The sequence below is a fragment of the Diprion similis genome, chromosome 3, assembly GCF_021155765.1.
Source record: "Diprion similis isolate iyDipSimi1 chromosome 3, iyDipSimi1.1, whole genome shotgun sequence".
In the NCBI taxonomy this organism is placed as follows: Eukaryota; Metazoa; Arthropoda; class Insecta; order Hymenoptera; family Diprionidae; genus Diprion; species Diprion similis.
In genome coordinates, this window is record NC_060107.1 from 11,066,112 (window position 1) to 11,093,072 (window position 26,961).

General features: G+C 36.1%; 1 protein-coding gene and 1 long non-coding RNA gene across 6 annotated transcripts in view; one reads left to right on the forward strand and one right to left on the reverse strand.

Annotated features, from left to right (window-relative positions):
* Positions 1–25,224, forward strand: part of LOC124404226 (gamma-aminobutyric acid type B receptor subunit 2) — a 160,127-nt gene extending 134,903 nt beyond the window's left edge. Inside the window, exons 4-19 of one of the 5 annotated variants that reach the window (XM_046878185.1) lie at positions 280–455; positions 1,216–1,393; positions 6,297–6,530; positions 10,172–10,232; positions 12,868–13,117; positions 13,553–13,793; positions 13,873–13,995; positions 14,582–14,692; positions 15,236–15,460; positions 16,628–16,810; positions 17,180–17,279; positions 17,688–17,726; positions 20,323–20,446; positions 21,547–21,998; positions 22,606–23,025; positions 24,138–25,224. In XM_046878185.1, the coding sequence (XP_046734141.1) occupies positions 280–455; positions 1,216–1,393; positions 6,297–6,530; positions 10,172–10,232; positions 12,868–13,117; positions 13,553–13,793; positions 13,873–13,995; positions 14,582–14,692; positions 15,236–15,460; positions 16,628–16,810; positions 17,180–17,279; positions 17,688–17,726; positions 20,323–20,446; positions 21,547–21,998; positions 22,606–23,025; positions 24,138–24,568 (3,348 nt within the window). In that variant the 3' untranslated portion in view covers positions 24,569–25,224. Of the gene's footprint in view, positions 1–279; positions 456–1,215; positions 1,394–6,296; positions 6,531–10,171; positions 10,233–12,867; positions 13,118–13,552; positions 13,794–13,872; positions 13,996–14,581; positions 14,693–15,235; positions 15,461–16,627; positions 16,811–17,179; positions 17,280–17,687; positions 17,727–20,307; positions 20,447–21,546; positions 21,999–22,587; positions 23,026–24,137 lie in introns of all 5 variants that reach the window. The other 4 variants (XM_046878186.1, XM_046878187.1, XM_046878188.1 and 1 more) reach the window with 4 other exon arrangements.
* On the reverse strand, positions 6,562–23,439 carry LOC124404227. Its single transcript, XR_006928991.1, has 3 exons — positions 23,314–23,439; positions 18,716–18,722; positions 6,562–6,573 (listed from the first exon to the last, which is right to left on the reverse strand). It is a non-coding gene; the product is annotated as an uncharacterized LOC124404227 (long non-coding RNA).
* Positions 25,225–26,961: the final 1,737 nt, after the last annotated feature.

Here is a 26,961-nt window from a genome sequence, read left to right on the forward strand (position 1 = left end):
TGTAGTAGAATATTTTTAGTAAAATTAGAATTCTGAAAAGTTTTTTCCCAGAAGTTTACTAAAAATATTAATATTTTTTCAATGCAAATCTGCCGAGATTATTTTCGGTATAAAAACTGAGATATTTCTTAATTAAATTACTTTCAAGAATTTTTGAGAGGTTTTTATTTACAGAAAACTTAAAAAAACGCACATCCCGATTATAAATGTTGAAATTTCTTAATGTTTTTGGAATTAATTATTCTCAGAAACTGATGCCAAATTTTTTTTTCATTCTAGGCTCACAACAGGCTGGTCGCTGATCTGGACGCTAACAGAATGGAAGTTGTAGAAACGCAGAGTTTCGCTACTGAGGTTTCATCGGCTCTGGCGAAACTCAAGGAAAAAGACGTGCGCATTATTTTGGGAAACTTTGACGAAGTCTGGGCGAGGAGGATATTCTGCGAAGCTCACAAGTGAGTTTAATTTCATCATTTCATTACTCGTTAACCTTTGAATAAGTAAAAATTTATCTCAAAAATCCAAATTCACAAAAATTTCCACATTCGTGAGGAAATTTTTTGGTGAAATTTTCAGAGTTTGTATCACTTTTTAAGAAAAAAAATTCTCGTTTTGATAACTCGAACAAAATTTAACGAAATGCATTTTTTGTCGGCTTTCTTTGAGTGATTTAAATATATGTATATTTTGAGCCCTATTTTTTTTTTACAATAATTAATCAAAGCTTTCATCCCACTGTTATAAAATCCAAATTTACCTCAATGAAGAAATTTCGTTTCATTCGATAAAAAAATATGCACTTCAAAATCAGAATGTATATACAATACCAGGTTCAAGAGCAGAAGGAACTCTTCCAAAAATGACTTACATTTTCTCGTACTTGCCTGAATCTTAAATTAGAGCCTATTAATAGATCGTATATAAGATTTTAGAAATATGAGAATTGATCACGTAAAAAATCCAAGATTCTCAAAATTTCATTAAATGGCTAATTTTTTTATCGAATGGTTAGATCTCGAAAATTTTTTTTTACAACGATATCCGTGACTCGAAGATCGCGAATCCCTTCCACTTGACAGAGAATCACCCATCGCGTATAGTCGCGTTTTACAAGGTGCAAAAAGTTTGCGAGCGGGGGTGCTAAAAGAAAAATGGCGGGCCGACCCGACGTCTCATACATCTTACGACTTTGTTTTTGCCTCGTGCGAAACGCAGGTTCGGGATGTACGGCAGGAAATATCAATGGGTCATAATGGGCACCTATGCCGAAGAGTGGTGGCTCAGACCGGGCGGAGGGTGCGCACCCTCCGAGCTTGCGGAAGCTCTACACGCCGCCATTTTGACCGATCTTCTTCCTCTCTCGACGGAACAGCAAATCACCGTATCCGGCATTGTGAGTAAAATTTTATATGTATATATATATGTATATTAGGATGATTTTTTTCTTTTTTTTGATTATTTTTTTCAGGCCCCACCTAAAATTTTGTTGGATATGTCGAAAAAAAAATTGCCTGAAAGCTTAACCCCTTAAATTATTAATATTAAGTACTTTTCCTGAGGGTGAAAAGATTTTCCGTATAAAATACACGTAAATTAAAACATTTTTTTTTTTTTTTTTTTTTTTTTTTTTTATTCTCAAAATTCTACTACTCGCGGTGGAATTTTATGCTGTCACATTGTTTTTAGTCGCAATTCAAGCAGAATTTAACGATCTTCATAAGTGTGTATAGTAAGGTGTAAGTGCAACTTACTCTGGTTAGATAGTACGGATCATTAACGTTGATTTTTATATACCCGAAATTCTCGTTTTTTCGGTAGTATCTCCGAAATAATCAATTTTACCGAAAAAATGTAAAGGAAAATTTTGTTGAACATTTAATTTCCTACGTGAAAGGTCCTTGAGACTTGAATTCTCAGATTAATATTTCTCGAGATATCGAACTTTAACTTACTTGTCGTATAAAATTTTTATGGTTTATTGAATCAGACGTTTTAAATTATTGATATTCCAATGGAACAATATCTTATGGAAACTAATCGCAATAGTATCACAAGACATAATTGGGTTAGTTTATAAGACTTTGTCAAAGTGTTAAGAATCTTACAGAAATAGATTAAGAAGTACTCAGAAATACTTTTACAACCGAGATGATATTGAGATTCACGATTATATACTGTGATTAAGGTGAAAAATGCAAATTACACTCAAGCCGCCTGAGATGAGAAAATTCTACGGAAGATTAATTTCCATAATAAAATCGTCCGCGTCGGTTTTCGGACCAATTGATTATGTCCGAAACTAATCTCGGAATACCAAAAACTCTTAAGGGGTCTACTCAACTGACGAGCAAAAAAAAAAAGGTTTTTTCAAGAATTTTTGAAATAAGTTTTAACTGTAAATATTGATATACGCTTTGTTAGGCTTAATAAATACAGTCTCGAATGACTTAAAAAGAATTTTTTTTATTGTTTTTAATCACTTTTCATGCACGTAAATCGTAGTTGAAAATCAGTCTGAAAAAAGAAGGTCTGCGCCGTTGATAATTTCGCAGAGATGGTTAACCTGAAATCAAAAAATCGAACGATTTTAGATTTTTAATGGCTTTAGAATGGATCATAGAATTTTTGATGTTTGCAAAATTAACAAAATGGTGGCCATTTTTTGGAAAAGTTGAAAAAACCCTTTTTTTTGTTCGTCAGTTGGGCAGACCCATTAAAGATCATCTAACAATTCTCTACTTTACAGTAAGTTGGAAAGATGTAAATTGATATGAAAAAAAAAAAAAGAAATCTATATCATTTTTAAAAATTCAAACCGATTCTGAATGTTCAAACTCTTCATGAAGCATACAGGCAACCGTATTTCAACCCGATTTTGACACGCACCATACATTGTGCAAATAATAGTTTAGAACGATTGGAATAAATCATCGCCCTCTGTGTCTCTCCGTTTTAGACATCGGTTGTATCGTATGTAAAATATTATACGCGTGTGCATTTCACCGTGCGAAAGGTTTCCCCCTTCTATCAGAAAAATAATATATCACTAACAGCTGTTAGCAACATCAGCTACGTTTGAAAGGAGAAAAATCTTTCTTTAAAAACGAAATCATAACAGTATAATAATAACAAATTCGGACTCGGAATTCAGAGAATTCAGGATTTAACGATATTATCAAATTTTGAAAATTATGCATAAAGATTTTTTCCAATTCCCAGAAAAAAATATTACCGTAAGTTAATTTAACGGATATAAAGAAACGTATAGAAATTATCGAAGTCGTTACAAAAATATGTTCCTGTTGTTAGTTAATATATATGTCGGTGCAGCGAATTATTACTTGAATGATTAATTGTTTACGACGTTGCAAAACTTTCAGATCTGGATATCCTAACCTCTTTATCATGAAAAATTGGTTTCGATCTTGCATTAAAGTTGCTAAGCTTTCGATTTGTTGTAATATTTCGGTTCGTCACTAATTATTGAATCCACTGACAATTTTTCCCAAAAATTATTTCTTTTTTTTTTAGACAAATTTTTGTTTCCGAATATCAGCAATCAAAAGCGGTTCTCAAATCTGAAAAATCCTTTTCATCGGATCGATGAACTGGTTTGAAAATATTCCACCGTGAGAAAAAAAACGCCACAAGCTGTAACGTGTTGAAATATAAATTTGTTCCGTCGAAATCGATTTCGTGACTGTGCTAACCTCGAGGATAAAAATTGTTGAGGGATCACCGAAGCTAAACCCCAATTATTAGATCATTACGGTTATTCCTCGGAGTAAATAAACGATACGTTTCAGGCCAAAACCGACAAGTCGATAACCGTGAACGATTGGCGGGCAGGCGGTTTGACCTCGCCATCTTGAATTTCTCATGTCGATCCGATTAATTGAAGGAAAGAGATCGAGAAACAATTGACGATTTGACCCTCCGACCTTTCTTTCTGCTCGAACTCATCTCGGCTCGGGTGCTGAACGAGGACAGAGACAAAACGAGAAAGAAAGAGGAGAGCTATTCGTGTAATCCCATGCTAACGATACAACGAGGCAATTGGAGTTCTAGACATCGATTTTTACAATCTAACCTCAAATTCCTGGGTTCGATAACGACGCGACTGAAATTTGGTACAATATTTGATCTGAATTTGATTTTTGCGACTCACCTAGACATTTTCAAGATCGTTCGACTGATTTCCTCCGCTTCTGCGACAGTTATGTATAGGGCATTCCATGCCAATTCGATCAAAACGTGACCCCTACAGCATTCGATTATCTTGATAATTCTCAATAACGTTTATTGAAATAAGACAAACACGCAGTATTTATTTCAGATTCTTATTCTAAACAACTGCTGTGATAAATAATGTTCAATATCGATTACCGCTGGTTGGCGCACATTTTCAATTGGTTAAAAATTCCGATTAACAGATAAGATCAATTATCTGAAAACTTATCTTAGTTACAGTCTCGGAATACATTTTACGCGAAAAAAAAAATATTGATAATTTCAAACAGGATTAAAACTATGAAAGAAATGAATTTTTACGTAGTTTGTCGTTTTTGAGTTTGATGAAAACATTTTGGTGAATTCCTGGCACAAAAATGATCAACCGCATAGCTATGTACAAAAAATTTATTCTCTTTTTTTTTTTTATCGATTGCATATATGAAAGTCTTTGAATAGTTATTTTTTCTTTATTTATTTTTTTTTTTTTCTTCGAAAGTACGCTCTTAGATGACGGATTCTAGTTCTAAATTCTAACGATACGATTAAAAAAAAATGTCCCAGTGAAAGAAAAAATCATTTCGTTCGAAGAAAGTTCCAATCTTCACTCGTATTTACAAATTAATCTGACGTCCTTTGATCATAGTTTTCGACCCACCAAATCCCCGGGGCTTAACGCTACTGGATACCTACTGATTTTGTCGAACTACAGGGTGAAAGTTAATTAGACTGACTCCGCCCATCGGATTTCGCTTAACTCAGGGCACACTTTAGTTCCGAGTTCAGTTCCACTGCACAATGGTCCATAAGATAGAAACCCTCGTCAGAAACTCACGGGAAAGTCATTCGATCGACACCTCAGTTTATACAACCGAAGATTTCGCAATCGCAAAATTATGTTGTCTATGAAATTCGCCGGGATTCGCAGAATTTCAGGAAAACAACGTTTCGAAAAATATATTTTCGGAACATTTCACATATTTCCAGAATTTTGGTCGAGAAGTAAAAATTTTTAAAACTGATTAATACGTTTAAAATGTTCAATAAAATCTCTGTGGAAGATTTCTCAATAGTTTTTAAATCCTGTTAAAGTGATCATAATATAGATGAAATAAAAAATGTAAAAATAATAAGAAACAATCGGAATATCGATGAAAAATATTTCGGTTGAGCTGCCGAGACTCGGATTAAGTAATTCAATCCCCTCATTCGACTTTATTAACCCCAAAGGACGCGTCAAACTGATCACAAGCGATTTTTTCTGTCTCTCCGTCTCACCGACGTCGATTTCGCTAATTATTTATCAGATTTTACGCTTATTTCATTTTCCTATTTGCATCAGCAGGAAGTCGCAAAAAAAAGACTAAATAATTGGATCGTCTATACTCATAAAATATTGATTATATACCGTCTCATTACGGAATTTCAACCACTGTTGACTGTGAAATGAAAATATAAAAAAGGGCATGAAAATCAAAATTTTGAAAGATTTTTTACAAAAGCCTAGTGCTTATCAAAAACTTTGAGAGAAAACTCGTATTTCTTGAATGTTGAATTCAACTTTTATCACAACAAATTAAAATATTTAGTATAGGAACTAAATATTTTATTTCTATCCAACAGTAACTGAAAAGTGTATCGACTGATTGGGATGAAATTTGGTCCTATTGGTTTGGTACAATTCCAATTTTGATCGTCCCACGTGATCAATAAAACTGTACAAGTAATTGGTAATGATTGCTCGTGTTTATTTCATATGGTTACTAAAATTTGACATGGTCAAGGCACTTTAAGAGGTTACAAAAGTGGTTCCAGTATACTTTCTGATCATTCAACCATTCCGCGATCCATTTATCATCGAGTTACTTATCCAATCGACGAAACGAAACACGGAAAAATGACTTAAGATGCATGAAATCACAAATGGTAACGAACAACTGGGCATGGGTCTTCCGATATTGACGAATTGAAAACTTTGGAAACCGTCAAACCAATCTCCAACCATAACAAGCCTTACCTGTCAGAATCCAAAGCCTCACTCCACATTTGATCGTCCATTTTTCCAGACTCCGGACGAATACAGGGTGGAATACGACTTGCGTCGTGGTGCGGAGTACTCGAGGTTCCACGGATACACCTACGATGGAATATGGGCCGTTGCCTTGGCCATACAGCACGTGGCACGACGGATACGGCACTTTCGGCGCAATCAGACAGTCGCGGACTTCAAGTACCGCGATCAGCTCTGGGAGATGCTGTTTCTTGACGCCCTGAAGAACACCAGCTTTGAAGGCGTCACGGTGAGTGCCAAGAGCCCAATTTCTCATCCTCTCGAAGCCTTTGCTTACGAGATTTCACACAACTTCAAAACGGTTCAGGAAATTCTTGAGTTGGTAAAAGCGTTTCAACAACTTCAACATCGACAGTGAAAATCGGTCTTTGACTTCGTCTTACGTTTTCGCGAAGCGCGTAAATTGATATTCTTCTCCACTCTTTTCGGCCTCAATAGCTAGAAAAGGATCGGGACTTGCGTTAGAACGCTCGATGAGCAAGTACCGAATGCTTGGAATTGAAATGATCCGCGAAGTTCAGGGGAGAAATTCTGATACTTCGTATCTCTGGATTTATAACCTTTAGAAAAAATCAGTTTCATTTTCTACAAAGAAAACTTGTTTTTACGGCATGGGCATCGAAAAGTTCACTTTTTGTGGCAGTTTTCGTTCCGTAAAGTGACGCTTTATACGGCAGCGAACAAAGTTGCGGAATAAAGTCTTTATTCCGCAGTTTTGATGCGCGGTTCGAAGTGCGCATCCCAAACTGCCGAATAAAGTAGCTTCGTCAAACAGATCGCGACATAACCTCACTCTTTGTTTTGCTTTTCAATGCCCATACCGTAAAAAATATTGTATGTGGCATGCCCGTAAACTGTTTTTTGGCTCGGATAATTTCAGTACTCGCTTTCGGTTCGCCTTCAGCTCGTCCTGAAATCTTTATCCTTGCCAAAGAAAAACAGGCGATTTACGGGCATGCCACATAAATAGCTATTATTGGCTGTTGGATTCGATAATCGAAATGATCAGGCTTTTCTACCAAATAAACCATTAAAAATTTATTAAGCCTATCAAAGCCTATATCAATATTTACAATTAAAACTTGTTAAAAAAATTCTTGAAAAAACCCTTTATTTTTTGCTCGTCAGTCGGGTAGATCCCTTAAATGCCTTTCAAATGTTTCTTCAAATTTTCATACTTTCGTACGGATCCTCGGAAATTCAACAGAGAAAAATTCACCGCCCTGCTCTGACTCACCCCTATATATATAGATTGCACGGTATGATACGAAAGTCAGCCAAGGAATATCTTGAGTGTGACAACATAAGTAGGTCGGGACGTAGACTCGCGGACCGGGCGAAGAAGGCACCACATCCCGAAGGAATCAAGCTTAGGGAATTGATCCTCCTTCACCCACTGGGGAGGAATTTTGACGTCTACGAGGGTCGTCGAGAAAATCCGAGGCACGTTTTGCTCCAAATTCGCTTCCCTTAAATTCAGATTCTTATGCTGTGCAAGAGTTACTCACTAGAGACAGAATAGTCTAGGAACTTTTAGGATCTCTGGCTATGAGGGGAATAAATTACGCCCCATTTTCCACCCCCACAACTCTCTAACTCTCTTTCTCTCTCGTTCTTACCCTCCGTTTCCCAAACATCCCGTTCTCTCGACGTGAAAGGGTTGCTGAAGAATGAACACAGAATTCATCTTATTATATCGTTTTTCGATTGATACCAAAATAAGTCACGGCTTAGAAAATTTTATTTGGAATTCATTACATCCGCTGACCCGAATTTTGTGTCCAGTTTCTAGATGTCGGATTTTGTTTTCTTCCTCGTAAAAAATCAGAAAAAATACTGTAGTTTTATTGGATAAAGTTTACTTTTGTAGAAACCAGAACGATATTTTGAATTTTAAGAAAAAATACCTATAAATAAATAATCAAAATATCGTTCTGGTTTTTACGAAAGCAAACTTTTGAGATTTTTTTTTAATACTTGTTCAAAAAGTATCAGATTTGGGAAAAAAATCGAAAGATAGACTCACATTCACAAACACGATTAAAAATTTCAAGCTCAAAAATTTGAATCACAGAATACTTTGAATATTTCTAATGTACTTTTTTCTTTAAAGGCCATTTAAAAACAAAAGTTCAAAGAAAGCTTCAATATGAACCATTATTAAGAAATTTATTAACAAAAAACCAAAAAAGGCGATTTTATTTTATTGAAAATTTGATAGTTTTTTAACAAGTTATCAAAAAAATCTCAAAACTCACTAGAAAGACTCTTTTAAGGGGTAGGTACTAAAAATTATCAAAAAAATTGACGATTGATCCATAAAATGAATTTTTGCTAGCTTTTCTAGATTTTCAAGACATTATTTTCATTCGTGTATATCTTCAAAAAAATTTTGTCAAACAATACATTCCATTGCGATACAAAAAAAAAAATGAATTTCTTGACCATTCAAGAAACATTTCCCTTCTCAATCATTGAAAAAAAAAAAATCATTCGACTCTGCAAAAACGTGATTAAGACGATAATTGAAACAGCATTAAATAAATCCTGAAAAAATTGTGTTAAGAAAATATTTCCCTCGCCTCTTCCGTCGAAGTATGATAAGATTTGTGTTTCTTGTGAAGCAAATCTAACTCGAATATCAAAGTCTGAAAGGTTATCGAAACGTCGCAACAACTCTGAAGCGAGGCGAATTTTTCGCTCGAGTTGCTCTCCGACTGCATGGAGACGGTTTTGCGGTTGATTTGAATCGCGGGTATCTGCAGTAAGTAGTTTATCGAATGCACATCAAATATCCCTGCGAGCGCTGAATTCCGTGGTGCCACTGTAGCCACAAAGGATCGGCAGAAGTAAAAGGTAAATCGGACTGCCGAAGGCGATTCCGTCGGGATACACACGACACAAAGTTCCGTGGCAGGAGGAATATTTTCACAGATTCGATTCAAAGGCCAAGCGACTTGAATTTCAATGTGATTCACTCTCCTTTTGGAGAGAGGGAAAACAAAAAAAAAAAAAAAAAAAAAAAAAAAATGATTAAAAGTCGTGTGAAATTTCGAACGATATATATTCTTTATTTTTGAGTAGAAGAAAAAAAAAATCATTGCTTGAATTGAATTATTTTTCAAAAGGAGCACTTTTGGTTTTTCGGTTTAATTTATTAATTGTATTAGTACCAAATAACGAACTATCGGTTTTTAATATTAACTAACTGTCATTATATTATTATACAACCGATGATTTCTTATGAATTGTAATTTCTAGTTAAGATTTCGAGATAAACCAGCCCCAATTTGTCTCGTAAAAGAAAAACTTTCTACTCTCATTTTTGGCTAAATATTTTCTTTATTTTTTATAAAAGGAAAACAAGAATCTAAATGAAGAATGGAAAATAGTCATTTGTGGGACAAGATACTGATGCATGTAATATAAGACAATTTAAAAAACGATTATTATTAACATATAAAATAACGATTAACTATACTATCTTCAAAATTCTACTTGGCAGTATAAAATGAAAAAAATTATCGAATCAAGAGGACAAAAAATATTTGTTTTCTCATTTTGATGGTTTCCTTGCAAAAAAGTCTGTGATAAACAAATGTCTAATTTTATCTGGTTTGTGTTAAAACTGTTCGTGTTATATATCTATATATATATAATTCATAACTATTGCACAGATTTTTATTACGATAAATCTAAGAACGACAAAAGTTTGTCAAGGTTACATGAAGCTTAATTAGGTACCTACACATTGGTACCCCCGTTTATCATCTGCTCGCGTAATTTCCTGTACATGACAACAAGGTCATATCCACTATCTATGTTATCAATGGTTTTACTTCCATAAAATTTAATCGTTATTTGTTTCAGGGTCCGGTTAGATTCTACGGAAATGAGAGGAAGGCGTACATCCTCATGAAACAGTTTCAAAGTAAGCTCATTTCTCACCGCAAGCATGTTTTCTATTTAAAATCATAAACGAATATCAAAACCTGGCCAGTCACTATAACGAGTCACATCTTTTTCAATTCCAAAAGATTTTGAATCTGGAGGATCGTTGAACCAGAACACGGTACAAGTTGATTTAAAAGGTATTATACTCTGAAAAATTGGTACAATATTCTAGGATGTCTATTTTCAAGTATATTCTATGTATGAACTACAGTTTGAAATGCATCCCGTAATATTGTGCTAAGCTGACATTCTTAAGTTTTGGAATTTTTCATCAGGAGTTGTAATGAAATCACATTTTCTTTTTTAAAAATCCGCCGAAGGTTGCAGGACTTTCAGAATTCGAGAAGAGCTTTTCACTTTTGATTCCTACAGTGACTGGCACAGTTTCCTTCAAGCAGCTAACCCCTTCCCTTGTTCAAGACAGACTGAAGTATCACACGCGTGGTGAGCTCAGACTGATATTGATCTATACGAAGAACACAATTTCCATAAAGACAGTTTGGAAACGGATATTTTCGAAAGATATCTCTGATCGAAATTTTTTCGATACTTTATCCTACCACTTATATCTTATAGTAAAAGATCACTCTAAACTCTGGATCAGGATCCAGGATGCTTGCAATTCGATGAAGAGGTGCCGAAGCCAAGTCAGATCCTTGAAACCTTGACCATGAAACATTTTGCGATATACCGCAATTATAACGATCACAAAATTGTTTAGAAAAACATGGTAGAACCTATACTTACAATTAGCGAAGCTTACAATCAATTGATTCTTATAAATCAAAATGTGACAGTCAGTAATATTTTCTTATACTCCAGTCGGTTTTTCGTGGAGTGAGTATTGATCGAGAAGAGCGCTTAGACTCATTCGTATACATATAATATACATGTATATATATATATATATATACACATTATACACAGAGGTGTGCATGAAATATAACTTCCGTTTCGAAGCTCATGTATGTCGTACGCAGGGCAAAACGCCAAACGGTTCCCCTTGCACGCAATAACGGTACCTTTACACCTACAACCTTCACGCGAGGAATGGGTGGAAATCAGTTTTTTCAATTTTCCAAACGGTAATTACAGCTCGGCTCCAAGGGGTAGGAGAAGCCAGTAGGTACAGATTAAAAAGTTTCCCAGGAGTAAAATCTACGCTTATAATCAGAACGACCGCGAGCTTCTGTAACTCAATTCCGTTCGCTCCCGTTCCACTTGCTCAACAGCAAACATCGGTTACCGTCCCGTCGTCGCAACCTGGTGTAAAGCTTAACCCAACACCGGAAACAACTGCTGACCAATAAAATAAACCCTTTGACCAGATGTTGGTGGTACGCAAGCTGCACTTGGGCGCAATGCGATCGTGATCTACTTCTTTCAATTTAAAATTAAGGGGCTTAATTAGTGCTTGAAAACGCTGGTACGGTGGCCAGTTTTTTATATTTTGAATGGTCTTGAGTTGAGAGTTTTATAACCTGACTCAGTGTGGTCCGTGGTACGATACCCAACAGAGCTATTTTCAATTTTGAAAAAATGCTCGATGTGCTGAGGAAAGGTGGGCCAAAATGGGACTCTGGGGAAAAAGGGACCTCAAGATCAATCGCGATCCTGGGGCACAATGGGACCCTTGGGGAAAATATGGTTGTAGCAAAAACGGGACCCTGGGACAAAATGGGAGCTGAAGAAAAAATGTGACTTGTAAGGGACGAAATGAAATCCTGTGGTAAAATGGAATCGTAGGAAAAAATGGGAGTCTGGGTAAATCGAGACGCTGGAGCAAAATGGAACTCTCGCACAGGCTAGTGCGTACCTAGGAAAAAACGGGTTCACGGGACTAAACGGGGTTCCGTGACGTAATGGGGCCTTTGTCAAAAATGCAACCCTAGAGCAAAACAGGATCCTAGGGTAACATGAGGAGCTAATGGAAAATGGCACATTTGGACGATATAAATCCCTGGAAAAAATGAAATGCTAGAGCGAGATGGCAAGCGTTGAATAATAATTGGGATTTAGGGGCGAAATGGGATTCTGAAACAAAACATGGGGTGAAATAGTCCTGTATGGAACAAAGGGATTCTGAAACAGAATGGGGCACATTAACAAAATGGGAGTGTAGAGCAAAATGGGCTCCGCGATTTTTTTAACGTGGCCAATTTCGTGTTGCTTCCAATAAATACTATTTTAGCACATTAAGATAATGATAAAGTCAAGCAAAGCGGTAAACTATAAGAGATTGATAAATATTGCTTTTTACCATTACATATCTACCTACTTCTTCACAAATAGGTTCAAAAATATTTAAAGACATCGCGTTTAAAGATGAGACTCAAAAACTACGACATTGAGAAAACCATAAAATTTGGAATGCCTTACAATTTACCATTACTTGAAAAAGAAAATTAGAAGCTTATTGTTGGCATACTAAAAAGAGTCTAGTAAAAAGAAAGTATCGTGTGGAAAAGAAGTCCGTTTTGATTTTTCATGGTTGTAATTTACGATAAGCCTCAGTCAATGACTGTGGCAGAGAACCCGGTGGATGGTATGTATGTAGATGGTATATTAGCATAAGTGAGGAGCTGAGAACACGCATACGAACGTTGAATCAGCCGCCGTCGTTCCAGGTGGCAGCGAGGTCAAGGTTGGGGAATATAACGGGGTCACAGGTGAACTGGATCTCACGAGGGGCCAGCCCTTGGAGTGGCGAGGCAAGTCACCACCGAAGGACAGAACACTGCATATTATCGAGCACTCGATGGTGAACATAACGATTTACGCCGTGCTGGCGGCAGCTGCCAGCGTCGGAATTGTCATGGCGGCCATTTTCCTTGCCATTAATATCAGATACAGAAACCAAAGGTACGATGCATTGCCGTTTTACCAAGAAAAACTCGCATAGACATGAAAACTAGACAAAAAATAATTTACACGTAAGATTAATTCAGTTTGACAACATTATCGGGATCTGGGAAAGAATTGACTACGCGATGCTCCATATTTAATTACAAAATTCATTCTATAACCTATATTTCACTCTCTATTAACTCGATGTTACAAAAGAAAAGTGTAATCACTTGCACGAAGCATTCCGTCTCCTTATATTCCCACGATTTTGCTCAGACTATGGCTAAATATATCAGCTGATTCTTCAGCGCGACGCCATATTGCATCACGATAGTTTATTCAATGGCCGTAATAGGAATGAATAAACGCTCTTATTATCCAACGATCGATCGTCTTAGTGGTGGGTTTTTTTCTCTCCAGTGTTGAAAAAAATATGCTCTCGTATTTCAGGTACATAAAAATGTCTTCGCCACATCTGAATAATCTGATAATCATCGGATGCATGCTGACGTACAGCAGCGTGATATTTCTCGGTTTGGACTCTCAGTTGTCCTCAGTGACGGCATTTCCGATTATTTGTACGGCGAGGGCGGGCCTTTTGATGGCTGGATTTTCCCTCGCCTTTGGCTCGATGTTCTCAAAGACGTGGCGAGTACATTCGATATTCACGGATGTGAAGTTGAACAAAAAGGTGAGGGGAGGGGCGGTGAACAAGTCGACTGAACTCAGCTCAGGCTAAATATACACTCTCCGATTTCACTCTTGTGCAGGTGATTAAGGACTATCAACTCTTCATCGTCGTCGGCGTTTTGCTTATTCTCGACTTGGCAATCATGACGACGTGGCAAATAGCCGATCCCTTTTACAGAGAAACTAAACACATGGAGCCATACGTGAGTTTTGCAATGTTCAGAATCGATTTACATGTTTTGTGGGTTTTTGATTCTAAGCGAGTCGTTGGAATATTTTGCAAATCGATATTATCAAAGAATATTTCAGATAACAATTGTGAGTTTCTTCAAGTAGGTACTCCGATGTGATGAAATTCACACTTTCCAGATTTATAATCAGTCAAAAAATTTGATTCACGATTATCTTTTTACATGCCTGCAGAAAGTTATTTTCGCCATAACTCTCCATCAAAAACAAGGAAATGGCCATGTTCGATTTTTTTTAAACTGTGAAACGTTGTAACGCAGCCAAGAATTGTCGGTTTTAAAAAATTAATTTGCTTTGATACGAGCGACAAGTATTGTACCACAAAACAATTAGTTTCCATTCGAAAACAATTCCCTGGTGTTCATCATCAAAAATCATATTGCTATTTTGTGTTCCCTAAACTTTTCTCCAAAATATGCTACGATGAAACCGTTACTTTCGAGAGTAATCTTGTGTACGACTCACTTGAAATGAAATACCCTTCGCTATTTGAATGAAAGCTTTTACTAATATTATCCTGAAAAATTACGGAATTTTCAGCCTCATCCTTCCAGTGAAGATATCATCATCATTCCCGAAAACGAGTACTGCCAAAGCAACAGAATGACGATCTACCTCTGCAGTATATACGTCTACAAGGGTCTTCTTTTGGTAATACGAACTTGCCTCAACAACGATATTGATTCCGAGTTTCTTTCAAATCATTTTCATCGTTTGCTTTCTGATTTCTGGAGCCGTGATTCTGAACTCCATGTTTCCTAAAATATTTTGTTTTTTTTTTCAGAATTTTTCGTGTATATATTTATTTACCTATTCGTTCGAAAATGATGCTTTTACTTTTCTTACTGGAAATAATTTTGAAAGAAGCGTTGACATAAAAAACTTGAAAAAACTTTTGCCTTATCTGTTCCTGAATTGTAACGTTTCTGATCGCGTAAAGAAAAAGGCAAAAATTTCCATGACTCGTCAACTTCGATAATTAATCAAACGTATTTCATTGGTCACTTGACATTTGTAAAGATCTGTAATGATCCGTGTGAAATAAATTATTTTGCGCTTTGTGTAGTAGCCATAAAGTATCTGGAATCACGCAAGGATTCAGCGAACAAGGTCAAGGATATTCGAGCCACCATTTTCCGCCGCAGAATCTAAACGAGCGAAATTTATTCTTCATTAGACGGTTTCGTTGCACAGATATTCGGGGCTTTCCTTGCCTGGGAAACTCGGCACGTCAGCATCCCGGCGTTAAACGACAGTAAATACGTTGGTATGAGTGTCTACAACGTTGTTATAATGTGCGTCACTGGAGCGGCGATAAGTTTCGTCCTTGCCGACAAACAGGACGCCATGTTTATAATCCTCGCCGTTTTCATCATCTTCTGCAGCACGACGACTCTCTGCCTCGTCTTCGTGCCGAAGGTAAATTCAATCTGTTAAAGGGATATACAGAGCGAATTCATGCTTCGTCATCATTTAAAATTCAAGCGCATGCGTTACAATCCGAGAAGAACTGTTTGAATTTATATGACGATTTGCCGCGATGTATCTAACCTCAAAAACTTTCACATTTGTTGAACGCCATTGTCCACTTAACTCATGACTGTCGATTTTTTTTAGGTTAGAAACAGTTGGTCACCATGGCAAGTAGTGCTTTTGAATTTTAGCGCATGCGCATTAAATTTTAGCAGACGACAGATCATGCAGTCGTTAGAAATTCACTCTGTATAAGAAGAGATGACTTGAAAAGTTAGTCGATTTTCGGAGTTTATAGCTCGATAAGTAATTATTCCATTTTATTGGGGTTTGTTGTGTATTTTCAAAAGATTGCTATTCATTGATAAAAAATTTCAAATCGTTGCGTTCTCACTGTATAAATTACTCAGAAGAGGAAAAAATTTGTGGAGGGTCAGCTGTATCAAATTCGTGTCTGAATTGTGTTAGCCATGAGCAATAAATTGCGCAGCTTATAAAAATCTTGCCTTGATATGGAGCGATTCTCCAATAACTCACGGCTACACTGGGGTAATTGTTGAACAGCGATGACGTGAAGAGGCTGGATTTTATCCTGGCTTAAATTAAGTGTCCGGAAAAATTCATTCCAATCGGTTGATTAAATTCATTGTAGTTTAAACGCATTACATTTTCTCACTGTATTAAACTCGGCAATTTTTTTCCATTTACGTTGAAGAATTTGTCGAAACCAATAGTTGAAAATGCTTTCTGCAAAGTATTCCAAATTTTAAAATGAAATGTTTTATTATTTATTATCTCGATATCGAGTTTTTATTGGTGACTAAATTCAGGTAACAGTGCAAAACAGCTTTTCTAAAATACATCTGAAAATGTTTTAATGTATCTGTGAAAAATGTTTGCTAAAACCGAAAAAAAAAATTTCTCTCCGAGCTAGTTTTAAATTCGTAGCTATTTCAAAGTCTGTTTTACCTCGAGACTGAAATACGCAGAAAGTCTCACGTGGCTCACGTGATCCACAGTATTGAACCACTGAGCTTTCCCGCAGGTCATTCTGTACAATGTGTTGGTAATTCTCATTACCTCGTGAAAACAGAGTAAATTATTAAATTACAGCTGATAGAGTTGCGCAGAAATCCGCAAGGGTCTATTGACAAGAAATTTAGGCCAACGTTGAGACCGACGTCGAAAACTAGAAGGGACTCGTCGGTGACGGAGCTCGAGGAAAGATTGAAAGAAGCCAAATCCACGAATCAAAAATTCAGGAAACAATTACTGGAAAAGGAATCAGAACTGCAGGTGGGGCTCACATTATTCAAGCTTCGCTAATTGTTTCAGTATTTTTATAGCTTGTGCATTGGATAGATGGATTTTTTTCAATTAACATCACTTTAAAGTCGAACGAGTTTAACAGATTTACAATTACTTTGAATTGATTCAAAAAAAAGCAGCGATATCGAAGCTTGTTTTTATAATCTCAGTATTTTATATTTCATTGTTTCCAAAGAGATTTTTCTATCTCACGAAAATAATACTTAACGTACGACTATTTCGTGATAAAATTGAAAAAAATTATTGATTTTCAACCCTCCAACCTCTTTATTTAAAATACTCCACCCTCCATATGCGTCAGAAGATAATTTCCTAGCTTTTCTCAAATCGTCACAGATGTTCGTTCGAAGGCTGGGTAATAACGGCGTACCCGATACACAAGAAGTAATGGACAGGTTGACAGTCCCAAGGCCAGAGTCAATTGTTAAAAAAGAAGGTAAGTCGCTTTCCTCTATCAAGCTATTGATCAATTCATTCATTTATTCATTCAGTCATTCGCGAGATCATTTTGTCGATTACAACGTATCAATACGGTTGGCACGTAACAAGGAAGCTTCAATTCCACAAGTTAATTCACGAACAGTTTTATCGTTACAAAAAATCACGAAACGGTTATAACGATTTGGAAAAATAAATTTTAAAACCTTGAATGAATAAAAATTGATAAAAATCGTAAGCGATTGTGATAAATATGAAATGAATGTGGAATAGAACACTTCTCGCAAATTCAGCTATTTAGCCATATACGAGATACGACGTACGAAATACAAAAAGTTCGTAATGTAGGAACGAGAATTCTTTTTTCAAACTCCTTACACTTGTGTATTATACTTGTACATGTTAGAGCTCACTGTGCAGGGGCATGGAGCAAATGATTACAAAGGTTAGTTAATCCAACTCCAACAGTATAACGTTGGCGAAAAGGCCGTGCCAAAAATATTCTAACCAAGTTTTGCATGGCGCAAGTATTTGCTTTAGTTGCAGAAACATGCCTACTTGCCTACCTTTAAATACGTTTTCGAATGCTTGGTAAATTTAGTGGAAAATCCTCAAGTAGCTCCTGGTAAGAAAATTGTTATTTCCTTTATAATATAGCGTTGAAAACGGTTTATGTCTCGAATATTGTACGGTTTTTTTCCTGATACTTCTTCTAGTGCTTTTACTGCGTTTAGACCCAAATACTGACCCTTTTATTTTTCAAAATTTGAAATTAACTACTCAAATTGTGAATTTTTTGATGACTATAAAACCAATTGCTAGAGGGTTAGTAACTATAAATTTATATTTTTGTCATTTTAGAACTAAGGATCAAACAGATACAACCAAAAAAGGCAATAATTAGGACAATAATTAACTTTGATGCTGAAAACAATAATCATAAAAGCATTGGTGAATTTTGTTTTCAAATAAATTCTTCGCGAATCACCGCGAAATTCGATATTTTCTACGAAGTATTTTTAATTTTATCCTAAACAATAAAATATTGAATTCATTTTCTTACTTAAAACTTAGAAAATTTCATATCCCGTCTGTTGATAAACCGCGGATAAATTATAATCGCATTCTAATTTCAAACTGTTTTACGGGGATAATATAATTCGGCAAAGAAATTTACGCACTTTTTAATGCTTAGCTTATAGTTAGTTAATCTGTATCTTTCTATAACAGCGAATTTTCAATAACAATGGGTTTTTACAGTATTGTTACACTTGACTAAAACAAATTGGATGCAAAAATTCGTGGATGAATAAATTCATTGTAATGCAGTTAAAAAAAAATTTTTTGGAAAAAATTATTCTAATTTTCTTGAACTAAGAAACAAAATTTAGTATTCGAATATTATTGAGATTAAATACCTTTCGTTGGTCCGACAGGAAATCTTAAAAATTTCTGATGAACGATTTGGTTAGGCTAACCTAACACCAAGAACTTTTGATTGTTTGAAAATCTGTTTTTACGGTATATCGAACCCCTCGAATTGCAATGATACAATGAATACTTGAAATAATTAGTCACCCGTTGGATTAAAATGTCTAACTTTAAGCGATAGAGTTCGCTGAAAGAGAATCGACTTCATTTCCGTACTTAAATTGAATACCAACATAGAAGATTGTGTGATACGGAGATATTTGATAATCTTCATTCTAATCAAAATATTAATTTCCGCACCTATCGACTTCCAACGTTCTGTATAATATTGTAGGTATTGATTTCATCGCTGTCTTTCTCTCCACCCTATAAATTCTATTTAAAACGTAAACCGCCTTGTCAGCCTGGAATTTCATGCTCGTATTGACACGCGGTGATTTCATAATCGAAATTTTATAACAGAAACGTTATAGTCTGAGTTATTAGCAATTTTATTTTTGCAATCACGCTTATGATTCATAATTTTTTGTTAGAATATCAAAATACAGTTCAGTATAGAAAAAGTGAATCGAAAATATTTCCCTTTAGTAATGTAAGCAAGCTATGAAAAATTTCACCAAGTTTCTGATTCATTTTAATGAATTTTTTTACCAATTAAAAAAACGTTGAACATTTTTTTAAACATGTTGCAGTTTTTCATTATACTCTTGTATGCAACTTTTAGCTTCTTATTTACGTCGAATAATTTCATTTTGAGTACAAGTATTTTTCCTCGCTTGCCTCTCTAGATTCTAAGTCATGTTAATCCTCCTCATGTAGCCTAAAAACCGTCCGTGGAGTCAGATTAGAACTTGGCAGTTGATTTTGAAAAATTGATGAATGTCACGAGTCTGTGAAAAATGTATTCACCTAAAATTTCGAATCCTAGATTGGTATGCCGAGGAAGAGAAATCAGATCGAATAAATAATATTCCACAGATATAAATGCTAGAAAATATACCGAAGCATTCATCCATCCGAGCGAAATTAATTTATTGTAACCTGACTTCACGTAGCTAATTTTTTTCATAAACTGCATCTTGAAAATGCTGTGAACAATCCGATATGCTATAGGTATGCTAATAATGTGTTGAAACGTAGTGACTAACCAAAAAATTTGAGGGGGTATTTACTCATAGATCTGTGACAAGGGATTGCAATGATTTCAAACGATTTCATACAATTTCAAGTGATTGCAAGCGATGATTCGCAATTTCGAATGATTTAAAGTGATTTCAAGAGATTTTACACGATTTTACTCGATTACATTCGATTTTAAGTGATTACATGTGATTATACCCAATTTCGAGTGAATTTAATTGATTTTAATAGATTTTAAAGTGATTGCTTTCCGAATTAGTTTGCGATTTCACACAGAGAAAATGGCAAATTATTTAAAAGTGTAAACTTGAGCTTGCAAGGTTGATCCCATCCAGTATAGTAATAACAACAAACCTTTATTAACCTTCGTTATCAACCCATATCTAGAATCGTTTGCATAGCTGAAAATGCAATGTAGTGTTTTACAAATTCTAAAAAGCGTGAACGGGAAACAGAATTTTCTGTTACAGGTCCATCAGTCGCAACAGAGACGACGGACATTTCCATGTCCATGTGCAGTCTTAATTCGACCACCGTGTCCCAACCTGAAGGGGAATACGCCAATTTACCCGGTGGAGACACAAATTCTGCGAGGTACGTCTTGACGGCATGATTACCTGTCACTTTCAAAGTGCAGATTTTTTCTTTTCCCCAATCAAGTGTCAAAATTTTCTCACAAAACGGCAAGATCATTTTTTCAGTGACAGCCTGCTTCGCAGATTAAAAGCTGATCTGAATTCTGATATTTGATACCCAATTTAAAGTATTTGATTAAAAGTCATGACCGCTGCTTTATTAATCCATAATTGATTTCCGTACGATGGGAAGAAAATAGAACGTCGTCAAGGAAAAGTCAGATTTGATTTTTTGTTTGATATAAAAAATGGAATTTTTATACGTTACGTGATAATACATTTGTAAAGGGTTTCAATTTATTTCCGGTAAGTAAAAATCCTACAAATTTGACTATCAGTTTTCAGTTGAAATTTTTTTTTTACACTGATGTGTTTTTCAAATTGAAATTACGCCTCAGAATGGTTATTTCCAGCCATATTTTGATGGTAAACAATCAAAAATTCAAAATATTTGAGAAAACTGTAATTTGAACTTAAAATGTTCGTAATGATGGGAGATTTTCGACTTTTATATTAGAATTACTTGAATTATTTTTTATCATTCCAATCACCAATTCACATTAAATTATTTTATCGAATTCAAAATTTGATTTTCCATCATCATTAACGATCGTTAAAAACTAAACATTTGTCTTTTGTCATTATTACGCAATAAAGCACATATTACATGTGTATTGTATAATTAGGTGATAATAAGTTGCAAAATGAAATACAAATTACAATTTTATTTCGTCCTGTTTACAAAATAAAATACAAATTATACTTGTGCTTTACCCTAATTACAAATTGTAATAGGCGCTGCCCAATACTGGCTAAAAATTCTTGGATTCCAGTAACCGGCAATAATTAGCGTTAAAAAACTGGAGATCGGGGGTTGGGAAAAAATTTTGAAAATAAATAAGTAAAGTCAGTTTAACACAGCGGGAAAGAAAAAAGAAAAGTTTAGTAGCTGAGGCGAATCAACCCCGCATAAAATACCGGGTTAAGATTGGGCCGCCTAATTTCCGGCTCTCGTAATCGACCGTCAATCCTGAGATAGTCGAGCGTTTGAAATTCCAGGAAAAAGACGTCCTTCTCCAAACTGCCGACGATTGCTATCGACAGCGAGAGGATCCCCCTCATATCGTCGACCACATCAGCGACAGTTTTACACTCGGCGATGAAACAGCCAAGCGATTCAACTCTACGCCGCAAGAGTCGTTCGAGCGAGTGTAGAGAGAGCGAACCACTGCTCCAAAAAAGTCAGGACCCAAAGCCGGAAGCGGGCGCCGACTTCGTCCCGGAAGTCGCTGACGAGGGGGAGAGGGTCGTCCTCGAGGAAACGGACATCCCTAGGAACGGTAGGCCACCCAGGATCAAGGAAATCATCGAGGAGGCGAGGCCCAGACTCCCGACGCCGCCACCCGCGTCGAAAAACGTTTCCTTCGGCGAACCGCAGGAGCAGAATTACCTCGAGCAGGCGATCCTTCCACCCCCTTCGCAGTTCGTCCCGAAACAAACGAGACAAGCGGGTGAGAATCGAACGCGAAATCACAAGGGGTTGACAATTCATCAGAGATTACTTGATAAATAATTAATTTTACTTTGACCGAATGACTTTTCACGATTTCTAAGATTTCATATGATTTCCTATCATTACAAAGAGATTTCTGTAATTCTAAACCATTTCTCACGACTATGAATCATTACTTGTTCAGAAGTTTATTGAAACGATTACGAAATCGTTTCATATGATATTGTCGTAAAGTTATTTTCAGATGAAAATCATAAAGTAATAGTATATTATGCAACAAGGGCGTAAAGTCGTACTTTACGCACAAGAGCTGAGCGCACTCTTTATATCAACTTATAAATAAATACAATTCCAACAGCATTGAATATCATCCGTGAAACACAATCAATTCTCAAAGTCTTAAACGAATAGAGAAAATCTGAGCAAGTGAGGGAAAAAAAAAAACAAATTATTTTCAGTTCAAACTTTATTTCACACTTGAATTTCACAGAGTTCACAACAAGCCATAAAATTTCAGTAAAATTTCTGGGAAATATTGAGCACTTTGGAGTGTTCCAGCGAGACTTTCAGGTAACAATGTTGACCAGAGGAATGTTTTCGAGCAGGTTCTGTTACCGCGTCGTCTCATCAGTCGTCGTTGCGTCGGCGAGCCTCGGTGAAAAATAACGGAATCGGGCATCACCACGAGCTTTTTGAAAAGCGACGAACGAGCGTCCCGGCGAACTCTATCAGCTACATATCGACGGAGAATATACGGTGCGCCGACGTTAGGACGATAGAAGAAAGCCTCGAGGGGCAGTTCAACAAGGCCTACATAATCGGGGGTTGCGGCCATCTTCGGCCGATTGGTGGCGCTGCTGGACTCAGGTGCGAACGACATGGCGGCCGAGGCCACAGCCATGCCGTCCTGAACGGTGGCGCCCTCGACACGCCGACGCCCAGAAGACACCGGAAGCTTTGCGACAGCCACAACGCAAGCTCGCCGAATGTCCCCACCACCGTAAACGCAAGCTCTTCCGACACGGGTGAGTAAAGCTGGAATCACGATGAACTTAACGGAATGGAATGGAAAGTAACGTAACGTAACGTAACGTAACGAAAATGAATGGAACTAAAACGGTGTGGTCATAGTACAGTGGGATTTTGAAAAAATAGCGATGAAGCCGGTGTTTTGAAATGACAGTGGTCGTGTTTTGTTTTACTCGTGATATAAAAATGCCGGTTAAGTTCATCGTGATTCCGAATTCAGCGCATGTTTTTGTTCGTTTTAACGTAAGGGCACTAAAAAATTTAAGAAAAGACTGACACTCGACAACCTATTTAAGGTTAGTAGAAATTTTGAGTTTTTCCCTAAGTTTGTTGGTAACACAAATTTTTCGCAGCGGACTCTCGAGATAGAAAAGTAAACAAATTTCTATTGTTTGTTATTATTATAATAAATACTGCCAATTCTACAAGACGATTGACTTTTCAACATTTAGTTTTGTCAATGTAGTAATAGAATGTTACAAGTTCTGAAATAAGAAAGTGAAATGAGAAACTTGGGTCATCCCCCCTGTTTCGGTATATCGAAGGTGAAGAATGTTTTGCCACACATTCGAAGTTTCATGTCAGATCATCGATTTCATAAGATAGAAAATAAATCGCAAAGTCAAATCTATAAAAATAAAATATTTCTATTTCTCGACGAAATTCACCTCTAAATTTCAATATATTGATAGCAACTCTGAAAACATCTGTAAAAACATTCTGCGAAATCTTTATCAAATCCCTAAAAGTGTTCGAATAGCTTAAAAGTAAGCAAGTAATTTGGCTAGAATCAAACCTACCAAAGTTCACTGCAATATTATTAGAACTCGTCAAACCATTGTTAAAAAATGGTTAAAAATATTTTTTTCTACCGGTGAATTGTGCCTTTTCCGATGCGGCTCTTCGTAGCGATATCTAACCCGTGTGTTTACAACAGTCATCTTGTCTCATACCGCAGACGTCACACTCGTCGGAAATCGTCCACTTTCTGCACTTGTAACACAATATACTATTTCCTCACCTAGTGCGCAAAATTCAATTTTGCGTACCATAATGAATGCGGAAAATAGTACATTCCTAAATGTCTCGCGTTTGTTGGGGTTCGCAGAAAAGTACGAAGAGTCGCTGTCGAACATAATCCAGCGTTCGGTGTCGGAGAAGTCTCGGGAGAAGTGCGTCCGTACCCGAGGGCTTCCAAATCCAGGGCTCGGGGAATGTCCGCACCGAGGACCTCGTCGACTGCGGGAGTGCCAGCACGCGGAATCGAAGCTTCGGCAGCAGGCGAAAATGGACTACGTCCAAAGCACGCCGAACGTCGCGACGATACACAACAACAAGTTCGCAAGCGGAAACAGAGGCTCGACGGCCAACGTCTCGAAGATGTACAGTGCGGTGTCTGCCGGCGAGTTGTTGGACGTTGCGATATTGCCAATTTTCCAAAAACTCCTCAGCGAACGGCACAAAAACACAACGCGTGGCGGTTACGGTGCGAGCTGTCCAAATATATCGATAAAGTGCGACATAGTGGAGTATCTTTAATAAACGGAGAGTACCTATAATTCAATTAATCCGATTAACTAACGTTTATGAACAATCATAGTGTCGATTACCTACAGAAGTGTTAATCGATCGTAGGATCTCGTTTCCTGGCGATTGACAACGAGGTTAACAAATTTTTTTTTTTCCATTATACCCTATATCTTCAAGTCAATTCAAACCTCGTTCGGAACTGGTAAGTCTTGTCAGTTTTTACACGTTTAAACAGTTTTTAGAAGATGTCAAATTCTACTCTGCTGGTAAGGGTAAGGTAAAGGGGGCTGAATGGTGGGTGGAAATTGCAGTGTTCTTTTATGCCGATTCGATTTAACATTAGGATCCCATGAGACGGGTCGGTAAGCACAGAAAAATAGAATTATCCCTGGACCCAATCGGATTCACCAAGCCGGAGGAAATATTAGCCTGGGACTGAAGAACGTCTTCATACATCTTCAGTCAACGCTTGCACTACCGTTTAAACCTTTGTTCTTTCTTGTTTTAATTCATTCAAATTTCGCCCGACCTCGTCGAAACCCGTCATGAGCTTTTAAAAGAGATAGTTAAGGTAGTGCAGCCGTAAAATTCTTATCTATACAAAAAATTCACGTTTCGGAGTATCAAAATTGAAGAGTTTTGAACACCGCGTACGAGTCGTTTTGATCTATCTGGAACAAATTCATCATTATTTTGCCATGTTTATAAAAGATAATAATAATAATAATAATAATAATTACAATATTAATCTGGCACACGACGATACTCTTCCAAAAATTTTACAATTTTTTTTTTTTTTTTTTTTCTTCACAGAACTCGGCATCCCTTAATCAAAAATGGCCTTTATCTAAGATATGATTTTTGAAAAATCTTTAAAAAAAACTTTTTTTGTTCTAAAAGAACGTTGCATACTTCAAGTTAACACACATTATACAATCCTCAAATAATATATCAGTATTAATTTGAACTTGTGACAAGCTTAATGCCCCGGTCTCCCCTATATATAGAGCCAAAGCCATTTTGCCATGAAGGTAGTTATTCATGCGAATATCGGAATGCGGTTCATCGAACCACATTTCATAATTTGATTATTACTAATGAACCACCAGGGACGTATTTTGTGTGGTACTTTCGGGGAACCCAAAAACTACGGTCCCACGCAACTGAGCTACCTTAAAACGCGTTCTAAACTGGCGTATACATAAAAATACGTTTCCAGTATATCTTCCAATTTATTTGAGAATTAATTCGATGATATCTTGTGATGAGAGATTCTTGAGAAAAAGACGAACTTGGAAACTTAGCAATGGTAGTAGATTGTTACGAACACGTAGGTAGCGTTTAATTAAAAAATTTGAAAGCAAAAAAGAAAAAAAAAAAAAAAAAACAGCACCACTGACGAATTTCAACTTAGGATTGCAAAACTTTTAAAGAACGAATTCGAAATTACTTTTACGATCACTCTATTCCATTACTTAAAAATAAAGAAAACGATTCTCGAGGTTTGTTATTCCTTTGTCATAATCTGTGCCACCTTTTTCATCGCTTGTGTGAATACGTTTCGTCATTTTCTAACTCTCACAATTGGTTAAACTTACTAGAGAAACCTCGATATTCTAAACATTATAACCCTACGATATAAAAATCTCAGAATGTTTGATTTTCGTAAAATTTTCGGTAAATTTTTTTAGTAATTTACAAGACTTATGAACGTTAAAACTTGCAATGTTCATATATATTCAACGTGAAAAACGTTCTAGCGAACTTGAAGATCATTTTTACTGAAAAATCATATAGATAACAATTTCTACAACTTGTTGAGATTCCGATGAAAATCTCTGATAAGAAATTTTCAAGAGCTCATAAAAATTTCCCATCTGAATCACTCGCAATAATTTTAGCATTCTTAAAAAGTATCAAGTTTTTCACAAAATTTTCAAAATAAATGCGTAAGTAGAATTTATACCCGATGGTTAACGGCGATCATAGTGATTATTCCGGGAAGTTGACTTGTTACATAAACATTAAGAAAGAAAAAAAAAAAAAAAAAAAAAAAACTGTCCTAATTAATATAAATAAATGAATAGCGTGTGGCTGTGATCAATCGAAAATACAGCGCTACTTGAACAGACAATGCAAGGTCTTATAAAGAGTAAACATAAATTATAATAAAATATGCGAGAGAATGATCTCCTTCTAAATGTTTATAATAATAAACAGAAATACTTCAAGCTCATAAGTAAAATTTTCAAATTTTTAATCGATGGTTACTGTATAACGGATGATAAAGAAATTAGGTTAAATTATAAATTGATCGTGTGAACGAAAATTAAGAAAGAAACATGCGGCAAACAATGAACGTAGGGTAAATAAATTAAATCCTATATACATATAAATATATA